This window comes from Perognathus longimembris, chromosome 1 (assembly GCF_023159225.1).
Source record: "Perognathus longimembris pacificus isolate PPM17 chromosome 1, ASM2315922v1, whole genome shotgun sequence".
In the NCBI taxonomy this organism is placed as follows: domain Eukaryota; kingdom Metazoa; phylum Chordata; class Mammalia; order Rodentia; family Heteromyidae; genus Perognathus; species Perognathus longimembris.
This window is the reverse complement of record NC_063161.1, coordinates 23,214,250-23,241,710: the sequence shown is the minus strand read 5'-3', so window position 1 is coordinate 23,241,710 and position 27,461 is coordinate 23,214,250. Positions and strand designations below refer to the sequence as shown.

Here is a 27,461-nt window from a genome sequence, read left to right as displayed (position 1 = left end):
CAAGCACTTTACCACTAGGCCATATTCCCAGCACCAGCACAATTTCTTTGAAGGAATTACTTTGTATTACTACATAAGCAACTTTTAGAGTTAACCAATATTTGCTTCTTCACAGATTAGAAGGCATCAAAATGCAACTTTCACAAGCAAAAAATATTGTGCTCAATCAATCTTTTGACTCATGAAATATTACTGGATGACTTGTTAGTTGAGTACAGTAACAAAACTAAGCTAGAATTACTAACAGTTGTAGGATGTACTAACAATAATACTCAGTTCAAGTAATTTTAAAAAGATAAATAAAAGGCATGTAATGAACAAAATGAACAAAGCCTTCTGTGGCTACAAGTTAAAGCAGATTTACTTATTTTATAATGTATTTCTTCATTAGTTAGGATATTTTGTGGGTTTTTTGTTGTTGTTGGTTTTTTCCAGTCCCAGGGCTTGAACTCAGGGCCTGAGCATTGTCACTGGCTTCTTTTTGCTCAAGTCTAGCACTCTACCTCTTGAGCCACAATGCCACTTCTGCCTTTTTCTGTAGATGTGGTGCTGAGGAATCAAACCCAGGGTTTCATGCATGCTAGGCAAGCAATCTATCACTAGAGGCAACATTCCCAGCCCGGTTAGGATACTTTGTATAAATTCATCAGCCTCAATCAAAATTCAAAAATGCCACTGGGTACAGTGGCTCATTCTTGTAATCCCAGCTACTTAGAAGGTAGAAATTGGTGATCAGAAGGATCTAGGTCATAGGTCAGCTTGGTGTAAAAGATTAATAAGATTCCCTTCTCAACAAATAACAGAAAGGTGGTGTTGTGTTGTATTTATGAAATCCTAGCTATGTGGGAGTGCAGGTAGGAGGCACAAGCATAAAGGCACAAGACCCTAAAGCAAAAAAAAAAAAAAGAAAAATATATAGCAAATAAGAGCTGAGAACCTGACTCAAGTACTAGACTCCTTATCTAGGAAGTAAAAGATGTTTAGGTGAAAGCCCAGTACTACAAAAGAAAAAAATATCCAAATGCTCAAAAATATGAAACTTTTTGAGAACATGATGTCACAAGTGGAAAATTCCATACTATGTAACTGTTTCATGCATAAAATTATTTAAAATATTAAAACTGTGATAACACAGATCATGTCATGGTGTTTATAAGTAACAATTGGATCGTAAATGCATACTATGCGACATATGCAACACACAGTATACATATATGGCAGGTTGTTAAATCTCAGTGTTTACTATAAAATTCAGGTAATATTTTCTAATGTAATTTTGAAAATTATCTCAGGTAATATACTGAGAGCACTCAGAACAGTGCCTAGCACATCACAGTCAGTACTGAAAATTCGGCTGGCTATTATATTATGTATTGAGCAAATGAACATGCTGAAATAGCATCACATAACAGCCTTTTATCCCCCTTATTTACTTACGTGCATTATCCCCTTCTGGAGGTTGATAAAAAGAAAGCCCCAATGACACTATGGCTGCAATTTCTAATATAATTAAAGTGACATCTTGTAATGCTTCCCATACTAATTGAAGAAAGGTTTTTGGCTTTTTAGGAGGTATAAAGTTCTTTCCAAACACTGCTTCTCTTCTTTCCAGATCTGCAGGGTTTCCACTTAAACCTAATAAAAAGACATAAATTTCAATGACCAGTTTTGTATGTAAGAATGAAAAATATCTATTTCTACTGAAAATACACCAGACATTACACTTTAGACTGCAATTTACAAGGTCTAACAAAAATGTTTATTTTCATGCTTTAGGCTACATGAGCAACATTGTCACTAATGTGCAGTGCTTTATTGTAAGAATTCATTTCAAGTAGTAATTCTAGAGTGAACTGAAAGGACTAGGAATGTATCTTGGTTGTCTAGCATACACAAGGCCCGGGATTTGAGTCCTTATACTAAAGAGAGTGAAAAAACTGACTTCAGAACTTTCACTTTCCCAGTTGCTGATTTCTCATAATACTCTTTTATACCATATTAAAAGCTGCAAGCTACTAATTATGACAATGTATTTGTTTCTATGCTATAATTAACATTTCTATCACCTTAGGGTATTTTCCCTTTCAGAATGGGACATACAGTCATACATACATATATACACGTACATGTACATATATAGACACACATAATTACATATATACTTGCAAATCTGATTTAGTTCTTCAATCCTTAATAATTAACCAACTAAAAGCATTTGACTTTTATTTATTGAATGACAATGAAAAGTTACAATCTGTCACAACCTCTAAAAGCTTCTCAACTAAAATGTCTCTTAGAGTGAGAAAAAAATTGGCAAACAAGAAAACATAGAAGACTTAGAATGATCTTTGTTTCAAGAAACAGGAAGTGTTACCACAGGCTGACTGCACTTGCTATCACTGTAAGGGAAAAGGCACAGTACAGAACAGAATACTTATTGTTTGGAGTGCAGAATTATAAGATATGAGGGTGGAGTGTAAGTGAACATTCCTTTGCCTTGCCTTCAACTTATCAAGTACATCCGCTTTAATTTAACCCTGCTCATCCTGCCAAACTTACATGGATCTAATCAGCTAATGCCAAGTGGATACACATGCACATGTTATGTGGACATAATAATACAACAGTGACAAATTTAAGTTTAAAAATGATAGAAAGGATTAAGAGATCCCAGAATAACAGTACACTTATCACTTTAGACCCAACTTCAACTTGATTTTTTTTGGCAAGAGATGTTCTTCGAAAAATATGAAAGGAAGATAAAAAAGAAGATTACTGGAAGGCTCTTGTTTCTAAGTGCTCTAGCTATTATCTTGAATGCTGAAGGCATGTAGCAGGAGTACAAACTAAACACAGAAAAAAAAAGAACACAGATTTCAAGTAATTATTTTTTTGTTGTTGAAGGTACCAGATGATTCCAGAATTAACTTCTCACTTTCAATTGTAACATGGTTAAATTGGGCATTCAAAAAGCATTTTAAGGGCTGGGGACATGGCCTAGTGGCAAGAGTGCTTGCCTCTCATACATGAAGCCCTAGGTTCGATTCCCCAGCACCACGTATACAGAAAATGGCCAGAAGTGGCGCTGTGGCTCAAGTGGCAGAGTGCTAGCCTTGAGCAAAAAGAAGCCAGGGACAGTGCTCAGGCACTGAGTCCAAGGCCCAGGACCGGCCAAAAAAACAAACAAACAAACAAAAAAGCATTTTAAATTTCTGATGTAAGAACTCATCAACCAAAACCTTCCACAGAGCAAGCACTAAACGTGTAGACAGAATCACTGGAAAGAAGGGCAGTATAGAACTACAGTAATAGTGATGTTAGAAAATAGGGTAGTTTTGTCTTGTCTCATATCTTATTGCTCTCACTAGCAGAAAGAAAAAGAAAGGGGGAGATACAAATCCCGTTCTGGTGTCCTCCTTTATTTAAGAAATGTTTCTGAAGAATTGATTATGTCAGCTTAACTCACTGACTAGAGATTACCATTAATTGCACTCATGTAACACCTGATGGTTTAAAATATTACCCCCCAAACTACAAAAATTGGTCAAAACTTTATTGAGATTATAATGGAAATCATTTTGTGATAATGCTGAAGAGAGTATCCACAGAGCTTCATAAAGCTTAAAATGCATTATTAAGAATGTGAAAATATTCTAACTCTTCTAAATAAGCCACTAAATAAGTCAGAAATAAGCCACTGGGGCTACAGGGCTGTGAGGAAACAAGAAAAGGGTAGGATGGAAAAAGTAGCCAGAGGCAAGATCTTGAGTATATATTGAGGACTGGCATTTAAGTATGGTGGAAACCACTACAAGGTTTTAAAGTAGGGAAGAGGTAAATAATCTACAGTTTATAAACGTCACTTAAATTGTTATGTGAAGGGGGCCAGGAGTTTGGCCTAGTGGTAGAGTGCTTGCCTAGCATGCATGAAGTTCTGGTTCGATTCCTTGGTACTACATACACAGAAAAAGCCAGCAGTGTCGCTGTGGCTCAAGTGGTAGAGGGCTAGTCTTGAGGGAAAAAAAAAAAAGGCTATGTGAAGAATAAATTAAAGAGTGCCAAGAGTGGAGGGAAAAAGACTAGCTATGAGGTTGTTGCAGTAAAAAATAAGAGCAGATGGTGGTTGAATCTGAGTTTTGGAAGTGGAGACTGAGGAGTAACTCTATCCATGAGGTACTAAGGAGGGAGATCAGACAATCTGAGGAATGACTGGATGTGGGGTGAAAAGGAGAGGGAAGAATGATAGACTACTATCTAGCCACCCCTCCCCTTTTTTTTTTTTTTTTTTTTTTTGGTCTGTATGTAGGGAATCCAAACACTTGGGTGAGACAGTTTACTGGAATGTTAGAAGTAAGGTTGGTTTCACTTACAAATCATAGTTGATGCGTTAATTCAGTGGGTGGACAATAGAGACATTTACCAAAAAAGGGGAGGCTTTATAGACTGCAGAGTCAGTGTAAAGGGAAGGAAAAAAATGATTTTGTTTATACTTTTAAACAAAACAATTGGAGCTATATAGTAACCAGTTATCTAGTAAAATCAATGCATAGAAAAGTTCCCTATGCCAGGGAATCATCAACATACAGAAGATTCTGGAGCCACAGGACAGATAAGAGCTTCTAGAAAGCTATAGTTAGAGACCAGGATGAAGGCCACAAGCTTTGTGACACAATCCAACATTTGATAGTAAGATGGGAAGGAGAAACCAAAGGCAACTGAGAAGGAAAAGCCAAGTGGGAGGTGACAATGGGGATAAAACAAAACAAAACATGTTCATGCAGCACTACTGAAACCTAGGAAAAAAATTTAAAAGAAAACATGGCTGACTATGGCAAATAGTGTCAGCAGGTTGAGAAAGATGAAGTCATTAGATAACTAAGGGTAATTATCTAGATATGGAAACTTCCAGGGGCATTACATAGAATAAAATCTGATTAGTCAAAACTGAACAGAGAATGGGAGTAAGAAAATAGAAACAGTAATTACAGACAACTTTTTTTCAGTGAGTATGATGTAGTGGGGAGATGTAAAGGTAAATTACAGTGGGTTTTATTTGCAGTTTGGCTTGCTAACAGTGAATGACAGTAAAGCAAGCTATCTACCAAAGAAAGTAGAGAGGATAACTGCAATGATAATAGCACAAAGGGTAATACTGAAGAAAAGCCCCTGAAAAGGCAAAAGAAATGGAATCATGGTTTGTAGTTCTAGCTTAATATAGATGTAGGAAAGTAACTGCAAGGAGAAAGTAATATTTGTGAGAAAGATAGCAAAACTGATAGGGTGATGAAACCTGGTCCTAGTTTAAAAAAATATAAAAGATAGGGGCTGGGAATATGGCCTAGTTGCAAGAGTGCTTGCCTCATATACATGAAGCCCTGGGTTCAATTCCTCAGCACCACATATATAGAAAAAGCCAGAAGTGGCGCTGTGGCTCAAGTGGTAGTGTGCTAGCCTTCAGCAAAAAGAAGACAAGGACAGTGCTCAGGCCCTGAGTTCATGGACTAGGACTGGCATATATACATATACATATATATATATATGATATATCAACTATTTGGAAGGAGTTATAAGTAAATATAAAATCTTGTGGGCTCAACTGGCAATGAAGTCAAGACTTAATCGACCTGATCTCTAATAACTCAGTTATAAAGAAAATATTACCCAAACCCATCAAAACAACTTCAGATTATATGCTTCTGAATCTTGGATCCACCACTGTTGGAAGTAAAAAGAGTCGTACTCATTTATCAGTAGATAATGGTCAATAATACTATTTTTATATTTGAAAAAAAAAAGGCCTTGATTTTTATATCAAGACCTTGATATTTGACATAAACAAAGTAACATCTCAATTTCTGGGGCTAACTCAGGGAAGAAAGAAAGGAGTGGTTTACTGCAATGTTGGAAGCAATGCAGATTTAGCTGAAAATGACTGGCAATATACAGTACCTACTATGGCTTATCAAATTCTGTACCTGAAATTGTGCCTGCATTTGTATATATATGTATCTGCATGTGAAAGTATGGGGAGGCCACAGCAATCTGACTACTTTGTGAGGGCCAGAGCAAAACAATGCAGATCCAGAAAAATGTGTGGAAATTCATGTTTATGTACACACTTCTTGGTAAAAAACCTAGCTCTCCCTCTATTATCCATTTCAAAGGAAGGGTTGATCTCTCCCCATTTTCCAAATTTAGAACTACTGGAGTAATGTCAAACTTACATACTCATTCCTAAATGTTTACTGTGAAGGCAATAAACATACAAACAAGATATAAATTAACCAGGATGCCTTTCCTGAAATATTTGCCCCCAAAGCACTCATAGTCTGGAAGGCACAGTTTGGTAAGCAATCAGTTAAGTACAACCAAGTACGTGAAGCATTACAGTGAAGCTCTTGAGGAAACTGAAACATACATATGAATGTAGAATCCAAATGCAAGGTATTGGATAGATGGCATAATTCTATGACATATTGGACTTGAGATCTTAACACTAGTTAAGAGATAGTTATAATAAGGATTCCTATGTTTGTTAATTAAGCATTTTATTCTTTATAGAGGATAGTATTTTAGGCAGAGGTCAAGTGTTTTAGGTGATTAGTAAAAAGAAGCCCAAGAGCAAGGTTACCACCATATAATAGTTTTTTCTTTTAATCACCACCGATTTTTATTTTTAGCATTTGACATGAGAGATCACCTCTTGCTTTTTAAAAAAAAAATCTAAATAGTTGTACAAAGGAGTTGCTATTTATCAAAGCCATTTATGAATACAATAGATCACTGCAATGTCAACCCCTTCAACACGCTCCCTCATTCCTCCCAACCCTTCCTTCATTTTTCTAAATTTTGTAGGATATGCATTTTTAAAAAATTTTTTTCTCCCTCCTCCTCTTCCGCCTTCTCCTCCTCCTTTCCTCTTTCCCTCTCCTTTTTAAAAAAAATTTATTTATTAATTAAACAAAAAATTTTGACAAGGTGTTGTGCACAAGGGGTACAGTTACATAGTAGGGCAGTGTGTACATTTCTTGTGATATCTTACACTCTGTTTTTCTTTCCCTTCCCTAGGTCAGGTAGACATATCTACAATACACAATGTACCAAGAACATATACAGTAGCCACGTGGCCTACGCCAAAGAAAATTCACCTAGGGCTTTAAATGTAATGTTGACAGTAGACAGTATGTCAACAATAGTCTTATATGAATGTACATACATAGCTTTTGAGCTATTGTGATCCACTGAGAGGTCTATTTTTGACCTTTATATGTTGAGTAGTTGTTTGATTTTAGTTACATAATGTAGGGTCGCTGACCCAAACCTGTGGGATATACCATTTGACAAGAAGTTTTTGGTTTCGCAGACCTGGTCTCTACTGTCTCCCCCTTCCCCCTCCTTAACAGTCAAGGAGATCATGCCCCTTCATTTTCTGTGTTCTAGGCTTGTCCATATAATAGTTTTTTGAAACAAATTTTTGCTATGCTTCAAATGTTAAAAGATCAGAGTTTTTTTTTTTTTTTTTAGAGTGAGAGATTAGAAAAGTAAGCAGGGATAAGATCTCAAGAAGATTTAAGCTGAAATGAGAAATCTAAACTCCATTCTGATGGCACTATAAAACTACTCTGGCTTTAAGTAGGAAAGTGAAAGGCAATGTGAAAAGAGACAAGAAGAAACATCAATTATTGTTGCCTAAATTATTCCATGACAACAAACATAATGAAATCCAAGAGGGTAGTGGAGATAAAGGTAGCTACTCTTAGGAGAAAGGAAGGTATCAAAATTTCCAATATTTGTCATAATGAAGTGAGTGAGAGTGGTAAAAAGTCCATGTCAAGCTCAAATCCACATAAGTTTCTGACTTAGTAGCAAGATAGGTAATAGTTTTATTGAAAAAGAGGTGGAAGGTGAGTATACTTTTAGAAGGAAAATTTGCAGAGTATTAAAAAATGGGGATATTAAAAAGGACTCAGGCCTTAGGCCTTAGCTTCAGGAGGGAATCCTAGTTTAGCTACTAATAAGGGAATCACCCAGGACAGTGTACAAAACAGGAACCTGAGGATAACCAACACATAAAAGAAAGCACAGGAAGAAAACTCTTGAAGAGTATAACATTAAGGACAAAGAAGAGAATGTTTTGAAAAGGAAGTATGTCTACAGTAATCTGAAAACTAAGTGTAAAAATTATTTGTTCACGGTACGTCAGATTCTTTCATATATGAAAGTACCTGAACATGCTAAAGTTAGCAAAGTAAGGTTAAAACTATCTTTTAAAAAATTCATAAGCAATGAGAGCTAATGATGACAGTAACTGAAAATTAATGTATAATTTTCAATTACAGTAGCAATATATTTCTAGGACTAGGTCATGTAAAACCAATATGAACCTCTCAGTGGTAATATCCATCCAAATACTTGCTGAACACCTATGCTAATCCAGATAATCAAGCATATACAACTGAGATATCAGAGCATTCCTATAGTAGTCTTATAAATCGATAATGATTTATACTGGATAAAGAACTGATTTGGGGGAAGTGGCATGATACTAGGGACTAAACTCGGTGCCACATGATTGCTAGACAAGTGTTCTACACTTGAGCCACTCCTCAAGTACTTTTCATTTTTATACACGTTTTTCACATAGAGATTCACACTAACTTTGCCTTGGCTGGCTTCAAACTGTGATCCTTTCCTAGTCCCTGGGATTATAGGCATATGTCCTCATGCCCAGCTAGAAAAACATTTTCTCAGAGTTAAAATATGTATCCATGTGCGAATATTAGGGGTTTTGCATTATGCAATAAATACATGGTCAAAGGATACCACTGCAAAACTCTTACTTCTAGTGATTGCAAATATAAGCTGTCATCCAGAACATGATGGAAACTTTAGGCAATCAGACAACTTCCATTAATTCTATCCTGCTTCCTATCACATAGCTCTTACATTTCTCTCTACCATCTTCTCCTTTCTTGTTTTCTTGTTTCTACTACCTAATTTTTGGCAATCAACACTGCAAAAATGTTTCATTTTATCTTAAGCCTTTTTTAAGTCCATGAAGTCAATGCTTCTTACAGAATACCACTTGGCACCTGCTTTTAATTTTTATGAATTTATTTTTATACTTTGTTTAATGCAGTTAACTGTAAAATAAACTGATACTAGAGTGAGAAGCTTGCTAAAAATCTTACTGTTAGAGGATCTTCCCTACCATTCAATATAAAGAATCACTGAAGTACAAAAAGATACTAAAAGCCATTTTAAAAAATAAAAGGATCAAGAAAGGCAATTTATAATATAAGAAAGTCAATGTAAAAAAATCCCCACAAATATTACAGGAAAAATGTTAAAATAATTTTATGCAGTTAGGATCTTATAAACAGGGTATTTTGGTATAAAAATGCATTCTTGAAACCCAAAGACTCTAACACAGGTACTGTTCTAGGAAAGCTAAAAATAAGAGGTTACAAATTTCAATTTCAGTTAACCGTGAAATTCCTTTACGAGTTAAGAGTGATGGTAATAGATCTGGTGCAGATCTTGTAATCCAAATTTGTCAGGAAGCTGAGATCTGGAGGATCTCAGTTCAAAGCCAGCCTGGGCGGAAGCCCTCAAAAGTTCATTTCTAAATAACCAGCAAAAAGCTTGGCTAGAGGTTTGTCTCAAGTGGTAGAGTGCCAGCCATGAGCAAGCAAGCCAATAGGGGGGAGGGGAGAGTAGTTAATCATCTAATATTGATTTTTCTAGTAAACACTTCTAATATACATCACCAGTAAACATTAGTACTCTTTAGAACAGGTTCAATAACTGTTCTGTTACGTATGGTAAAAATATGTTTATAATGCTAGTTATTTGGGAGGTGAAGGCAAGAAGTTTTTGTTTTTAGGTAAAGGACAGCACAGTAAGTTAGCATGACTCATCACCAAAGAAAATATAAACAAGGGCTGGGTCATGGTTCAAGCAGCCTCACACTTGCCTAGTATGCACAAGGTCCTGGTTTCAATGTGAATACTGAATATAGATATCCTAAGGACCCACGTGTTAATCATCATCCTGTGCTACTATTAGGAAGGAGTGGAACCTTTTGGAGGTTAGACCTACTAGAAGTAACTTAGGGCCCTGCAGTGTGCCTTGAAGTGGAACTGTGATCCCTTCTACCTCTCTCTGTTTTTTAGCTACCACAAGGTAAATAGGTTCCTTTGCCACCTGTTCCTGCTGATAATGTTCTGCTTCATTATAGTTCCCAAAGCAGCAAACCAACTAACCATAAATTGGAAAAAACCTTGAAATATGAATGAAAACAAATGTTTCTTTCCTTTTGATATCTTGGGTATTTTGTTAGAGTGACAGAAAGTAAATTAAAAATTTCACCTTGTAATTCCAAAGAGAGTTCTATTCTCCTAAAAGCTGTGTGAGGTGAACTTCATAACATGCAATATATTGCAGTGGTTTAAAAGTGTCTGTATTAAGAACCCTCTTTTATAAGAGTGATATAAAAAACACATAGTTTGGAGCCAGGTACCAGTGGCTCATGTCTATAATCTTGGCTGCTCAGGAGGCTGATATCTGAGCATTTTGGTTCTAACACAGCCTGAGCAGGAAAATCCATGAGATTCTTATCTCCAATTAGCCACAAAAAGCTGAAAAAGGAGCTGTGGCTCAAATGGTAGAGTGCTAGCCTTAAAGAGAAAAGGCTCAGGGCAGTGCCTAGGCCCTCATTTCAAGCCCCAGTATAGGGCACAAAAACAAACATGTAGCCTCATCAAAGACTGTATGAGTGAATGATGATTAACAAATTAATGAACTAAAAGGACAGGTAAACAACATCAGTTTTACCAATCAAAACCCATGTACTTTGAAGAACCATTTTCTCACTTTCCCTGAGTAAAAACGAGTATTTTCTGCTTAGATCATTTCCTTGGGCATACAAATTCCTATTTGCTTATTCTTGATATTTTACTTATTACTGTCTGCCTAGTTGACATGAAAACAAAATGATCTATAGCTTTCTGAGTGAAATAGTTCTATTAAACTAAACTGAAACTATCAAGAATCTTTTTAAAATATACTTTTATGAAGGGTACATTTGGGTTTTTATTTTTAAAACTGTAAACACAAACAGAATGCTTACAATGTTTTTTCTGCTGGTCATGGGGCTTGAATTCAGGTCCAGGGCACTTTCCTTAGCTTTTCTGCTCATGGATAACATTTTACCACTTTAAGCCACCGCTCTGCTTCTAGTTTTCCGGGGGTTAATTGGAGGTAAAAGTCTCAAGTTTCAAGGACTTTCCTGCCTACACTGGCTTTGAACTGCAATTCTCAGATTATAGCCTCTTGAGAAGCTAGGATTACAGGCATGAGCAGCCAGTGCTTGGTTATTTTAAAATGACAATTGTTATAAATTAACAATAAAGACAATGCTTAGTATGTTACTTTAGCTAATATTAAATCCACAACATTAGGAATAATATGAGCAAGAACTTTATAAAAACCAAAGAGGAAAAGACAATGCACACTTTTATTTAATAGCATGAATAAAATGAAAAAGATCACACCCCAAGTAGGAGTAATAAAGCCCTTTAAGACACATATGACTACTTATACTGGCTTCCTCAATATCATGTTACCTCAGAGAAGTCAAAGGAACTGTCATAATAGTTACCAGGTCACATAATTATATACATTTTTCTACATAATTTTCCTGTATAAATATAGAGCATAAATATGCTATATAAATATTTAATCATCAAACATTTAACTTCATGTATTCCCTTTACTTTCATCTTCGCCAATTCGAAACTGCCTTTCTGAAATGCCTAACCATACATTATATTCAATATGGTCCATGGATAAAGCACCATCTTTTTCAAATAATTTCAGACTATAATGCAGTAAAGTTATAATAAAATTTTCTTTCTTAATTCTCAAAAGAAAATTTTGTTATATGCATATATGAAAATACTACATTAAAAATAATTATGAAAGATAAGCCTTCTTTAAACATAGAAAAATCAACTGGGTGCCAATGGCTCACCCTTGTAATCCTAGATACTCAGGGAATCTGAAAGGTTTGAAGCCAGCTCAAAAGGAAAAATACAAGAGACTCTTATCTCCAATTAATCAAAAAAAAATCTGGAAGTGGAGGTATGGCTCAACTGTAGAACACACTAGCACTGAACAAAAAAGACTGTAAGGCCCTAAATTCATGCTCCAGTACTGGCACCAAAAAAAGAAAGAAAGAAAAAAAGAAAAGAAAGAGAGAGGGGAGGAGGGAGGAAGGAATATTAAAAAAACAAACAGGGAAATTAACATAATTCAAACACTGAAAATTATTTTTAACCAGAGCTAAGTGAAAAACTTCCCTGTGATCTACCATGTTGTTTAGGAATAGATTAATAAAGTTTAGGTTAAGCCCCACAAAGTAAAACAACTTGGATGGCTATTTACAGTGGTAGCTATTTTAAGCTAGCTGGCAAAATGGAGGATGATGAACTGGGTTTATTTCCACTGTATCCCTTCGGGGGTACCAAGCCTGGTTACATCCTGTATAGCTGCAGTGGAAAGACACTCTTGTTATTGTAAACAGGCAGCATTAATATGAACAACAGAACAAAATATTCATCTCTCTAGTCTAAAACATTTCTCAGACTAAACATGCTCTATACCAATCTGATAAACAATTCATTTTTACTATCATTGTAATTATGGCATGATCACATGATAGCTGAGATAATATAATTGTTAGCTATTTATAATAATGTTATTTATAGTCTAAACAGCACTCTGGACAAAAGAATAAAAACAAACATATCAAAACTTACCTTCATTGGGAGATGTTTTCAACTTGGTACAAATTCCATAGACATCTCCATAGCTTTCCTGTATTTTTCGTAATGCATCTGTGGACCTGAGCTCCATCAGAGCCCGCAGTTCTGCAAGTGTAATCCCAAAGTCTCCATCATGATTAGCTTCCTTTAAAGAGTTTTTCACACCACTATATGCAACTGAGTTGTTTGCCATGTCGCCCATTATAAGTATAATTTATTAGGAGGAAAATGTTTCCCAAATGAATCTAATTTTCACTTGATATACTTCCAAGATGAAAATCTCTTAAATACAAAAATCTTTCTCAAACCAAACACTCATTGTAGGACTTTATAAAGCAGCATCAGCAGCAGCATTTCTCAGAGAAGTATCTTGACCTTTGGCCCATGATTTGTTTCTTCCCATCAATCATGAGATGTATAGATCTGTAAGAAGAAAATATTTAAAAGTTACTAGGTCTAAAGAGTGCTGTGCATGTACATTCTAAATGCAATCCAGTAATTAACTCAAGGGTTTAGTTATAATTTTGTATGAATTATAGTTTCATGCTTTTAAACTTCACTACAAGATAAAGGATGACTCCTAAATAACAATAATTTATATCAAAAGAGATCACATCTAATCATTATTAAATGAAGTAGCATTTCACAAGACTGAATTTCACATTTCAGTTATTACTGTGATTTCAGTACTACAGTACCACTGAATTAGTTTCAAGCACTATGCTAGTTGTTAACTTAATCCTTTCAATCAATAAAATTTTACTACTTCTTATGTACTAAGAATAAGATCCACAGAAATTGAGCTTGTAGCAAACAAATGGATAGAATACCAGGTTGGACTGATATTAATGAACCACTCTCTGAACGTTTCATAGGAAATAACTTTTCAAAAGATAAAATGTATATATAAAGAACACTTTAAGTTAGTATGGCTTCTTGCATTCTCCTTGGACACTTAGCTATACCACCATCATTTGGTTTTCTTGATTTGTCTTCTATATAATTCTACCCTCATATTACCTGAAGTCTTCTTTTGACTGCCTAGCTGAAGAAATTTTCTACACCTTTGTTACTTTATCCACTTTCTCTCTCCTTCCCCTACCTTCACCAGGGTTTGAACTCAAGGTTTTGTGCTTGCTCAGATGTCACTCGACAACTTGAGCCATGCCTTCAGCTCAGTCTTCTTTTAGTTTTTTGGTTTGGAGATAGAGTCTTACTGATTTTTCTGCTGGGACTGGCTTCAGAGATCCTCCAGTTCTTGAGCAGCTAGGGTTACAGGCATGAGCCTGGGAGTGGGGTGGAGGGCTGTTATTTTCTTTGTTAATCTTATTATTATCTGAAATTATCATGCTCGTTTATCTATGTTACTGAGTATTCCTCTTCCTATAGTATTAGTTCTGAGACTAGGGGTTTCCTATCACTACATAAGCCCAGACAGACTGGCCTTAAATTCATGATTAAGGCCATGCCTCAGCTTTCCTAAAACTGGGATTATAGATAATAAAATCAAGAAACAAATGGATACATCATATTTTCAGTTCCTCTTAGTATTCTAATCTACCAAAAGATGACCTCTCAACTCTTCTTTTTCTATATCCTCAAAATTATGTTACCTCAAAGTTAATCTTGGAAATAATGGGTATTTATTATACTCCCTAATAAAAGCTTCCCTTCACTATCAGCATTAACCTATTCACCTGGTCTTAAACTGTTACATCATCTTTAATTTCTAGCTCTTTTGCCTTAGTTTTACTGAGTTTGGTTAATTCTCTTCTGTAACCCTTTCTTCCTTGATCTTCAAAGCCCTCTACACAAATTATAATCAGCATTTCCCAGGTCCCTTCTCATTCTTCTATCTCCTACATTCAATGCCTTGCATATTTTCCTACTACATTTAATTTTTAAAATAGACATTTTGACACTATAAGCTTACAGTAGGAAAACTGCTCATGACTATTTGACATTCAAGGCCAAACTTCAGTTGACTGATTCAACTTCTCTTCCTCAAGCAATTTGCCTTGTCCTGCCAAAAATATTTACTAATACATTTAATGGTTAGGAACTTGAAAAGATATTAGAGGGTACAAGTAACCTATAAAATCGTTGTGAGGATAAATCGTGGTATAGGATTCATACACTTCAGTTTTCAGAAAAGTCAACTGGAGTGCTACTTAAAACAAAAATTGCTGGGCTCCACCTCCGGTGTTTGTTATTTAGTAGAATTAAAAAGGAACTCTTTAATTTGCATTTCTGTTGAATTCTCAGTTGATGCTTATCTCTCTATAGAACACTATGAGAACCACTGGACTGTAGAACTGATTCAAAAAACTAAAGTGGTTTGAGGGTGATTAGATGGGGAAAATGTTTGCCTTAGGCTAAATTTGCAAGGATGTGATAGAAATGAAATTTAAAGAGATTTTCTTTTAGTGCCTGTTTCCTCCTACTTCACAAACCCTCTGTTTGCCCAATTATTACCAATTTCACTCATCTCCTAGGCAACATGGGTTCCCTCCTACTCACACATCAATTCCTATAAAAACCCATCTTCAAAAACTGGAAAACATAGTAGTTATTTGTTAATCTCGAGTTGCCACAACCAAAATTTGTTGGCCTAAACAATGCTAATCTTGAAATACAATATTATTTGTCTAACAGATAAAAATCATCAAGATTTTTAAAGTCTGTTTGTTGGCTTCTACAAAGAGGAATTACCCTCTGTAAGTGCTAGCTGACCATTTGCCACAGTCATAATGACTTGCCTGACCGAGATTATTCTAAAAGCAAATAGATTCATGTAACTTCTTAAGCAACTAATTACACAAAGGATAGCCTCAGAAAATGAATTCAATACAGAGGATGTGGAGCTGAGAAATTGGAGTGAGGTGAAAATGGGAATTAAATAAAAGCCTGTCAGTCCTGGGTAATCATTTGAGTCTTTGGGTCAATCAATGACTAAAATTTGTCCTATCCATCTTTACAGCAATTTGTCAATAAATTATTTCTAGGGTTTGAGTTTTGTGATAACTACACGATTACCAATCACATTCCATTACCAATCGGATAACTTGTTGGAGAGAAAGTAGTTCAGGAAAAGCAATAAGTAAGTCATTTTCCATAAATAGACTATTTACTTACTGATTATAAGTTACCTATCAGGCAGTTATCTATTTCTAGGTGGCAATAGATTTTCCTCTTCTACTATTTTCTTCTTTATCAATGCTCTCATTCATTTAGTTAGCTGGGTGCTTGGAAGAAATGCCAAGGAACACGAAAATGTTTTATTTGCACTTTTTAGCCTCAATATGACAATCAAATATGATACATAACATCTGGGATTCAGACACAACTGAAAGAAGACCATGCATTTTGGTTCTCTGTGTTCTTTAATAGAATTGACTCTTTCATTTAAAAAGCTCAGGAAGAAATGTTAGGTGGAAGATGAGAACTCAGAAGTGGTGTTTTTTTTTTTTTTTTTTTGGCCAGTCCTGGGCCTTGGACTCAGGGCCTGAGCACTGTCCCTGGCTTCTTCCCGCTCAAGGTTAGCACTCTGCCACTTGAGCCACAGCGCCGCTTCTGGCCGTTTTCTGTATATGTGGTGCTGGGGAATCGAACCTAGGGCCTCGTGTATCCGAGACAGGCACTCTTGCCACTAGGCTATATCCCCAGCCCAGAAGTGGTGTGTTTTAAAGAAAACATATAGTACTCTATATAGGACACTTAGCTTGCAAAATTTCTCCCAGAATAAATGACATCTTTGATCAAATCAGTTGGTGGTCTTTGAAGTCTTAGTAAAAAAAAGAGAAGAGACAAATGATGACTAGAGTTTGGAAAGGAGATCTTTAATTTTTAAAAAGGAGTAAGTAGATTCTACTATCACATAAGCTTCCCTGAGTAAAAGCAGAGACCCAAAAGAAAACAAAGGATAACTGTGAGGTCCTGGTAATGAGTGGAAATCATAGAGACAGCTTTGTTAGCAAAACAATTTCTGTTCTTCCACATGGTCATTTGACTTACAGATCATAGAAAAAAATGTATGAAAGTGATCTAGATTCAACAATGATGGCAACAAAAATCACTTAGAAAAAACATATAAACAAAGGAGAATAGTTAAATACATTACTAAGTAGACAGGGAGCGAGATGAAACATAGAGATCTAAAATGATTTTTAATATTACACAGCAACACATAGTTGTAGACAAGCTAGAAAATGTATGCTAATGAAACTAAGAATATCAATAAGAGTATCAACCTGTAAACAGGTATTTACCTGAACTAATTTAAACTTCTTTTAGTGATTTAAAGATACAGACATTGAAGATGGGAAATTATTCAATCTATAAATGACTTGAAGCTAGATAAATCAGCAAATATGTTAATTGATAAGGTCAGGATTCAGACAGATAGAAATGGGCTACACTTAATTAGTACAAAAATATGCTCTCCTATATTTAGTTCCAGAAACATAGCTGAACTTATATGACATACAAGATAGGTGAAAACATATATGTAAAGACAGGTTGAATTCACTCAGAGCTAAATATGCATTAACTTGCTATTAATTATCATGAACACATTAAGGTATCAATCTTTGTGTATGTGCTAGTCCTGGGGCTTGAACTCAGGAACTTCTTTTGCTCAAGCCTAGTGTTCTACCACTTGAGCCAGAGCTCTACTTCTGGGTTTTCGGTGGTTAATTGAAGAGTCTCACAGATTTTCCTGGTCAGGATGGCTTTGAACTGCAGTCCTCAGATATCAGCCTCCTGAGTAGTTATGATTACAGGTGCTGGGTTAAGGTAGTAATCTTAATTAGAGTAATTATTAATGGTTTGTAGTAAACAATTACTACATTTTTACAAAAGGTACTAAACCCAAATCAAAATAAAATACAAACAAGATACTCTAAAATATTTCATTCTGTTAAGCAGTAATTACAAAAAAGTGAATCCTGGAATTTGACAAAGAGAAGAAATACTGGAGATCAAACCCAACTGTTCAGCATATCACCTCATAATTATCAATCAGAAAGTTGCCTAAAAAATACAAGTACTGAACATTTACAAAATCATTTTAAAACATGATTGCTAATTCCTAACAATGTATACTTTTTTTTTCTTCTGTTCTTTCCTTTTGGGGGGTGGGAGGAGGGCATTACTGAAGTCTGAACTCAGGGCCCTGAACCCACAGTCCTGTATGTTAAGCCAAGTGCTCCATCACTCCAGGCATATTCCAAAAGCAAGGTGCAAGTTTTAAGGATGTTCCTACCACCAAGGAAATGACTGGCACTGTATTTTGAAACAAAATGGATCTGTACTGACATCCTAGCCATCAGATACAAGGCTTGACAGATGAAGAATTAAAGAACAGGTTTTGACTAGGCCCTTCCAATGAAGAATACTTTCAAGAGATCTCCATTTTCTTTAAGAGAAAATTCCTCTTTAATATAAAATTAGCGACATTCCCTTCAGCAGTTTGTTAGCTTCTAGAGGCAGAGATTAAGTATGGTACCTTACAGGCAATATAGCTGCCAAGTTATAAATCGGGCAAGACCAATTCAGCAAGTCATTTATGGTGAGAAACAGATTGGAATAGAGGAGGCATTAATTTATTCTACTGTCACAGGTTTTACACACAGTTGCAATGATTTGTTTACCTCCATACCTTTCCAAATGAACTATCAATCAAGATAAGAATGCCTCTTTCATTCTTAAATCCCAGCATTGTGTCTGGCACATAGCAGGGTCTCAGTGTTTATTGAATAGAAATGCCCTTGAGGGTTAAGCTTTGTACCAAAGGCTTTGTACCAGAGGCTTTGTACCAAAATCAATGACAATTCAAATAGTAGAACAAAATAAAACCCTATAACATATTTAAAATAATGTACTGTGTCAGATGAGTCCAGAAAAAGTCAGCATTCAAGTTTTCAACCCACCTTACTATGAAAGACATTTCAACTTAGCTTTCCTTCAGCTCTTTTTTGACAACTTAAGTCAAAGGTGTTCAGATTGTCAATTGAATTATATGCAGTTACATGTCAATGGTCTTTTTTATCCAGGTTTCTGGATCCTTAAGAATATGTAAACAAGCTGGGCTCTGATGGCTCAAGCCTGTAATCAAATCTCAGGAGGCTGAGATTTGAGGATTGCTGCCCTAAGCCAAGCCAGGTAGGAAAGTCTGTGAGACTCTTATCTCCAATTAACCACCAGAAAAACCAGAAATGGTGCTGTGGCTCAAAGTGGTAGTGAGCTAGTCTTGAGCAGGAGATCAGGGACAGCAAACCCAGGCTAAGAGTTCTAGCCCCACAATTGAAAATATGCAAACAATATTGAGTTTTAATATTTAATAATGCTTAGAGAAAGTGGCACAATTATTTGAGAAATAATTTGTTTGGGTTACTGATGCTAAATAAAATTATACCAATCAGTGAGTAAACTTATACAAAAATCTTAGTAAAACTATCATTTTCTTGGATATGTATTATTTATAGTTTACTACTCATAGATCAACCAACTACATACAATCTACTATTCTGTGTGACCACTCCTGCTGTTCCTAAATCTAATGAATGCACTCAGTCCTCCTTATCTGATCAATGCTTTGCTACAAACCTTTGTACTCCTAACCACTTGCTCACTCTTGAAATGTGCTGCCTTAATTCCTCCATTGCTGGACTTTTGTTCCCACCACATTGCCATTTCTTGCTAATGTTCTCACTTTCCATTACTTGTCCCACTTTTTGAGTAACTGTCAAAGGAATCAGTAGGGAGATGTTGGGTGGCATAGTAATTTTTATCATAATTGTTTTTTTTTTTGTTTGATTTTTTTTGGCCAGTCCTGGGGCTTGGACTCAGGGCCTGAGCACTGTCCCTGGCTTCTTCCCGCTCATGGCTAGCACTCTGCCACTTGAGCCACAGCGCCACTTCTGGCCATTTTCTGTATATGTGGTGCTGGGGAATCGAACCCAGGGCCTCATGTATATGAGGCAGGCACTCTTGCCACTAGGCCATATCCCCAGCCCTATCGTAATTGTTTTAATGTGTTTCTAGTGAAGGAAAATAAGATCGGTTTACAGATAATAATGAATATTTATTTGCATGTGTACTTGGGAAGGCTTATTTATATATTTTTCCCTTCTCTCATATTTCAGGATTTCACAATTCAATAAAATGATGAAACCACACTATAACAGTCTGGCTCAGTGAAAGTGTGAGAAAAATCACAATTTTCTTATGCTGATCCCCAAACCAGCAACTACTCTCACAACTTTTAGTCTATAAAGGAATATGCCAACCCAAAGCAGTACAGGTTCTATAAACTGTGATTCACTGCCCTACCCTGATCAAGCTTTTGATAGCTGTCATTTTCAGTACAGGTTAATTGTTTATGCCAAAAAAGTCCTTAATTATGATAAAATTTTAATATGCATGGTCATAAGCACAGATACCTTGAAGCTAGACATGTTTGTCATGAGACTCAATTGGTAAATACCCTTTTAAAAGGATGTACTTACAAGTAAAAAAAACTACCTCCCTCTGAATTTTCTAACACTAGAAAAAAATGAATTTCACATATTGATTAGTGCTACTCAAACTTCAATGTTCATCATCAGCACCACCAGAAGAGCTCTTCAAAACACAGATTTCTGGAAACTACTCTAGAAATTTCTTCAAGTGATGTGGAATACAGTATGAGCAGTAATACTTGTAATGACTTTTCAGATGATGGGGATAGTGATGCTACTTATTTGGAGAACCACCAATGAAGGTAAATGTTCCCTGACCTTTGACTAGAGAACAAAGTGCTAGACTGTCATTTTGGTCTAAAAAGTTTTAGGACAAAAATATGAACAAATTCTTCATGGATCTTTATTGTGCTATTCTTAATTTGCAGGAATAAAAGCAGAATATCTGCTAAAATATTCTCTGAGCTGGTATTTTGAACTGTTTTGGTTTTTAATATCAAGCACCTTGACTTTTTTCTAGTTAAGCCTTACATTATATGAATACTGTAATTTTATTCATAGGAAAATGTAGAGACTCACTTTGCTATATTTATAACATATATTATCTTAAACACCTTAAATATTAACTTCAACAATTTAACAAGAAGCTGTAATTTAGATACCTACCCTTGTCTACTCTCCCCCTAAAATAAAATGGACCCTGTTTTCTTCTATTCTAAGGTTCAATTTAGGCACCTAGAAGCCTTTCACCTTACAGTAAGCCTAGTTTAAAAAAATAACTTAAAGGGCTGGAGATATGGCCTAGTGGCAAGAGAGCTTGCCTCGTATACATGAGGCCCTGGGTTTGATTCCCCAGCACCACATATACAGAAAACGGCCAGAAGTGGCGCTGTGGCTCAAGTGGCAGAGTGCTAGCCTTGAGCAAAAGGAAGCCAGGGACAGTGCTCAGGCCCTGAGTCCAAGGCCCAGGACTGGCCAAAAAAAAAAAAAAAAAAAAAAAAAAAAAAAAAAAAATAACTTAAAAAATCTAAAAAATAAGAGAAGTTAATTTTATATAATCCTATGCAATTTACCAAATATAAGAACAGACTATATCTCCGGTTAAACATGAGAACCAAATGTTCTATCATTTTCTAGTCTCACTGGTGTTGAAATTTTCAGCTATAGTCAAAGAGAAGATTTCTAAATTAAAACAGTTTTTTTCCCCCTTCTGTTCATGAGCTAAGAAGGCAGTATCAAGACTTGAATGTCACACCAGCTGCTTTTTCGGCCTACTCAGTTCTTAAGAGCTTCTATCCTGTCAATTCACAAGAACCTACACTCAAATGCTTAAGGAAACAGGATGCTCATTATGGCACTGAAGAAGCTTACAAAAATAAAAGTTGGCAATACCGAGTGAGGCGTTTTTGCAAATTAACATGGGATTTCTGTCTTATTAATTAAAAACTAGATTTATAACAAATATGAACCAAATGCAGAACTAAAAGCATAAGACACTTATTTATGTTACTTGATAGTTGATGGTCTTTTGCAATTTTCAATACAGTTATTAAAGGATAGCTCAGAAAATCAATACTCATTTTTGCAACACAGTCAAGTAATCCAGCTAAAAAACAAGGGAAGCTATATTATAAGAGGATGTCAGACAATTTATGTTCAGCTCAATAAAGTGCAAAGAATGTGGACATTAGGGATGTGTTGAAACATAGACTAGTCCATCACATCAGGTTGATGATCCTTTGAACTCCTGTCCTTCATTCTAATGCTCTGGTTTGTATTTTGCAATTGCTATTCAAGGTCGGAGATACATTTAAATCACCACCTGCAACTGTTCTATTCTTCACTCCCTCTCTGGTACAACTTATTGCTCTTTAATTCACTTCTACTGAATCATGTACACACATCTGACCTCTGTGCTTAAATGGTATTAAAATTGTTCTGCTCAATTCTTGCATCTTTTGAAATGCTAACTTCCGGATGATCTTTATGTCTGACTTGCTCTTATCCTCCTACTACACCAACCTGGTTAATGAGTTACTCCTTGAGCAAACCATATGGCTGAGCAAGGCTGGAAAGAAAATTCAAACTAAGTTCCTAGTTCCATTAGAAACTTGATTCGGTAATCTATGATGCACTGACACATCTCAACTTTCCAAATTATCCTTCTTTCAATTCCAACTCTTTCCTAAATTATTACTGCTTGTTTTACCCAGGATAAAAATCCAATCTACTACGACCTTACTTCCTTGATCACCATTGCAAGCCCCAGCCACTCAATCACTTTTTTGCTGGCTCCTTCACCTATTCACATACATTTTCCTCCACACAAGATCCCCACAAAAGCACACCTCTCCTAGATTTTCTTAAACCATTAAAAAACTATGCTTTTCTCTTCTTTTATTATTATTTTTTGACTACTCTTTAAATAGTCTTTCCTCAACACATCCTCATTGTGTCCATACACAGATGACTTTACAGTGATTAATATGATCTCAGGTTGCTTCTCAGTCCTCATCATTTCATTTACTTCTGTGTTATTTTTTCCTTCTTCCTATCCACTGTATCTTTATTTAGTTGTCACAAGATTCTAATCAATCCTCCTCTGCTCAAATTTTTAAAATCATGCTATATTCTAAATAAGGGTATCACCCAGCAATTTATTACAGGCCTTTCTTCCCTAAATTTTTTCTCTTGGCAACTCATATTTCAAGACCTATATTTATCATCTTGACCTAGCTCCAGGTTATATTACAACTGTTTAAAGATATCTGCACTTGAATATTTTTCAGTGCTTCAAATGTAATTATCAGCATCAAGGTTAATGCTGTTCCTCCTAAATATTTTGTTCTTCTTATAAGTTTTTATCAGTCCCAGAGATATCTCAATAAACTCCCATTCAAGGCTCTCTCTTCAAGAGGTCTGCAGTCAAAATGAAGAAAAAAAACAAGTACAGACATAAATACAATCAGTATTATAGACATAAATTGCAAAAAGAGCATGTATTCATGCAAAGGAGCAATGTTAAATGCTAGTTCTATCTTTGACGAGGTTCTCAAATATTTTCTCCTAAAATACAACTTATACTTCCTGAGGGTAGCATAGTAGCCACAACTTGCATTCCTTCTAGAGCCCTTGCACAGGTTAACAGGTTGTAAATTTAAACTGAAAAGGACTAATCCTACCAACTCTGGAGCTTCCCTAACAGAAAGCATAGGTACACACAAGAAAGAGAAAGTAACTGAAACTCAGGTTATTATAGAATGTAGACAAAGAAAATATACAGTTTTTAAAAGCTCTTGACTCCCTAATTGCTCTGGTAGCTTTTACATAATAACAACTGAAATTACAAGACTAGAGAGATTTGAATTCTCTTTTCAGAAGACCAGAGTGTTTAATTTCCTTTCTCAGCAACTGCAGAAAATAAACTGAGTGAACCAGGGAGATGAGGATTATTTTCAAGATGGTGATGGAAACTAGATGGCCCCTGGCTTGTGAGCATTATTCCCCAGATGTCATCAATGTACCTCACATATAATAAGACAACTAACATAGCTGAGATACTGACAGATTAACATAGATGTCATATGCTCATCAGTATCTCCCACACATTCTTTGTCCCAGTATGGCACTCAAGCTCCCCTTCCCCCTCTTTCATTCTCCTTCTTCCCCCACTTTCAGGACAAGTAATAATTCCCTATTGTGAAACTAGTGGGCTTTTTTCCCTTAACAAAGATGGTTATCTATTCAATTTTATTTTTAATTTCTGAATTTAAGGCTTCATGCTTGCCAGGCAGGTCCTCTACATTTGAACAACTCTACCAGTGCCTTCTTGCATTGATTATGTTCAAAGTATGGTCTGGACAATTCGTTCCTTTGTGGTTGGGATGACAGGTGCATTCCACTGTAATCAGCCATTGTGCTTACCCTGTAACTTGAGATGACAGGCATATTACTGTGCCCAGCCACTAGTTAAGACCATTCATGCCTGAAGTGTCCTCAAACTGTGACCTGATTTCTACTTTCCAAATACCTAGTATTAGGCTGGAGATATAGCAACCGTCCCTTTTGCTTTTTATTAACTTCTTCAAGGAATAATTATAATGTTCCCTCCACTCTGATCTCATAGGATGGAACCAATCCATTACTTTAATTCTAGTTTTTTGGAGCCTCTAGAACGTACTTAGTATATACTGTAATTTCTGGTAAGTAGTTTTACTTTTCATTAAGCTGTAAGGGTTGAGACAGGATGGTGTTATTCATTACTGCATCTCCTAGTGACCACTATAGCAATAATACTTTGCCCATAGAAACCATTTAACACAAGGTAATTAAACTGAACTACAGAACGTGTGGCAATGAGCAGCAGTGGTCCTTTAGTAAGTAAGGGCCACCTCAGTACAAGTAAAACAAACCTTCAATTCCAGAGAAACAAAGATTCTTTCAGTACTCAAAACAATACCTATCCTATTACTGAATGATAATTAGGATGATGGCAAGTCCATAGCTTTCCAGCACTTCCCAGTCACCTCAGCTAAGAGGTCTTCGACAACGGCCCCAGTATTTCAGCATCTTAATTTATAAAATTGGGATAATAGCATCTACCTCTTAATTTTTTAAAAGATTAAACACTTGAAATATCTTGTCATCCTCATGTTTTTCAGCCAGTGTCTGATATTTAATAATCTGTCAATGAAGCTAGATCTAAAATACTTGAACATAATAAACTATACAGTTCTCTAGGCATTCACACACAGTGAGACCATAAGATGATAATCTTAGAAGACGAACAGAAAGGAACAATGTCCATGTACATCTGATCATACGAAATAATAATCAGAAAGGTATGTGATATATATTTGTTAAAATATTTAATTCTATTTGATATAATAAACACTTTGACGACATACCAGAATATAGCAGCACTTAAAAATTGGTAGCTTCTAAAAGTAGCACCTACAAAGTCAGGGCACTAGTGGCTCATACCTGTAACACTAGCTACACAGGAAATGGAGATCTGAAGACTGGGTTTTGAAGTCAGCCCAGTCAGGAAAACTAGTGAGACTTTGTTGTTGTTGCTGTTGTCTTTTCTTTTTTGGTACTGGAGATCGAACCCAGGATGATACACTTGCTAGGCAAGTGCTTTGCCACTGAACTACCTCCCAGCCCCCTGGTGAGACTTTTATCTCCAATTAACTACCAGAAAAGCCAGAAGTGGAGCTGAGGTGCAAGTGGTAAAGCTCTAGCATTGAGCAAAAAATCCTCAGGGCCAGCACCAAGGCCTGAGTTCAAGCCCTTGAACTCAGGTTCAAGCCCCAGGACTGAGTTCAAGCCCCAGCATAGTTTTTCTATATGTCGATAATGAACAGATTAAGAAAATCATAAAAACAATCCCATTCACTGTAGTCTCAAAAACATTGAAATCTTAGGTATAAATTTTATTATGGAGGCAAACAACAACAACAACAACAACAACAACAACAACAACCCACTACAATGAAAACTATAGAAGTACTGAAGACACTAGAAGATGGAAAGACCTCCCAGGACCCATGTTATTGATTAGCAGAATATTGTGAAAATGGCTATACTAGAGCCAAAGGCAATCTATAGATTCCATGCAATATCCCTTAAAATTCTAAGGTCATTCTTCACTCAAAGAGAAAAATCAATCCAAAAGCTCATGTGGAAGCACAAAAGACTGAATAGATAAGGTAATGAACAACAACAACCAAAAAACAATGTTGAAGGCATCATAATACCTGATTTGAAAGAAAAATGGCATAGTAATGTCCCCCCAAGCAGACATAAAGATCAATGGAATAAAACATCCAGAAAGAAACACACATCTCCAGCAAAGTGATAATTTAAAGAAAGTTGCCAAAACCCCATGTTGGAAAAACAAAACAAAACACCTCTTCAACACATGGTAGTGGGAAAACTAGATATGGACATACACATGTAGAAGACTGAAATTAGGTCTCTGTCTCTCACAATGTACAAAATCAATTCAAAATGGATCAAAGATCTGATATAAGACCAACTATGAAACTGCTAGAGGAAAAAAAGGAAAACCCTTGAGGGTATAGGTATTGATAATTCTTTCAAGAAAAGAAATCTAATTGCTTAGAAAATAATAATTTAATTTCATTACAAAGATTCTGCATAGGGCTGGGAATATGGCCTAGTGGCAAGAGTGCTTGCCTCCCATACATGAAGTCCTGGGTTCAATTCCCCAGCACCACATATACAGAAAACGGCCAGAAGTGGCGCTGTGGCTCAAGTGGCAGAGTGCTAGCCTTGAGCAGAAAGAAGCCAGGGACAGTGCTCAGGCCCTGAGTCCAAGCCTCAGGACTGGCAAAAAAAAAAAAAAAAAAAAAAAAAAAGATTCTACATAGCAGAAGAAACAATTTCCAGAATAGAAACACAAAAAACATACAGAATAAGAAAATATTTCTCAGTTATTTACCAGATAAATAACCAATCCAAAGAACAGATATATAGCTCCAAAATTTAAAACATCAAAAGAATAATCCAATTAATAAAAGTGTCAATGAATTAAACAATTTTCAAAAAAGGGTCAAATTAGTTAACATCCTTAGACATAAAGAAAAACCACTTAAATTCCATCTCGTACTAGCTGTGAATGCTAATCAATCAAAGAAACAAACAATAAACACTAGGGAAGAAGTGGAGAAAGGTGTTTCCTTATAGCACTGTAGATGGAAATGTAAATTAGTGCAAATCAGTAAGAAATCAGTAGGTAAGGTCCTTAAGAACCTAGAAACAGGTCTGGAAATATGGCTTAGTGGTAGAGTGCTCACCTTGCATGCACAATTCAATTCCTCAACACCACATGAACAGAAAAGGCCCAAAGTAGCGCTGTGGCTCAAGTGGTAGAGTGCTAGCTTTGAGCATAAAGGAAGCCAGGGACAGGCCCTAAGTCCAAGCTCTGGGACTGGCAACAAAACAAAAACAAGAACCTAGAAGTAGCTGGTAGGGTCACACCTGTAATCCCAGTTACTCTAGAGGCTGAGGTTCAAAGCCAGCCTGGGGGGAAAGTCCTTTAGGCTCTTACCTCCAATTCACCACCAGAAAACCTTACAGTGGAGCAACTCAAATGGTAGAGTGGTAGCCTTGAGCATAAAAGCTCAGGGAAAGCCTCCAGGCCTCGAGT

General features: G+C 36.0%; 1 protein-coding gene and 2 long non-coding RNA genes across 5 annotated transcripts in view; 2 read left to right on the top strand and 1 right to left on the bottom strand.

Annotated features, from left to right (window-relative positions):
- The window catches only part of Atp2b1 (ATPase plasma membrane Ca2+ transporting 1), a 102,194-nt gene that overhangs the window by 46,726 nt on the left and 28,007 nt on the right, over positions 1–27,461 (bottom strand). For all 3 annotated transcript variants that reach the window (XM_048358422.1, XM_048358429.1, XM_048358416.1), the window contains exons 2-3: positions 12,822–13,250; positions 1,438–1,635 (exon numbers count right to left, since the gene is read on the bottom strand). In XM_048358422.1, coding sequence (XP_048214379.1) covers positions 1,438–1,635; positions 12,822–13,029 — 406 coding nt within the window. In that variant the 5' untranslated portion in view covers positions 13,030–13,250. The remainder of the gene's footprint in view (positions 1–1,437; positions 1,636–12,821; positions 13,251–27,461) is intronic.
- LOC125360496 lies at positions 9,732–10,274 on the top strand. The gene is made up of 2 exons (XR_007212768.1): positions 9,732–9,948; positions 10,194–10,274. It is a non-coding gene; the product is annotated as an uncharacterized LOC125360496 (long non-coding RNA).
- Positions 14,899–16,893, top strand: LOC125360502. Its single transcript, XR_007212769.1, has 2 exons — positions 14,899–16,284; positions 16,499–16,893. It is a non-coding gene; the product is annotated as an uncharacterized LOC125360502 (long non-coding RNA).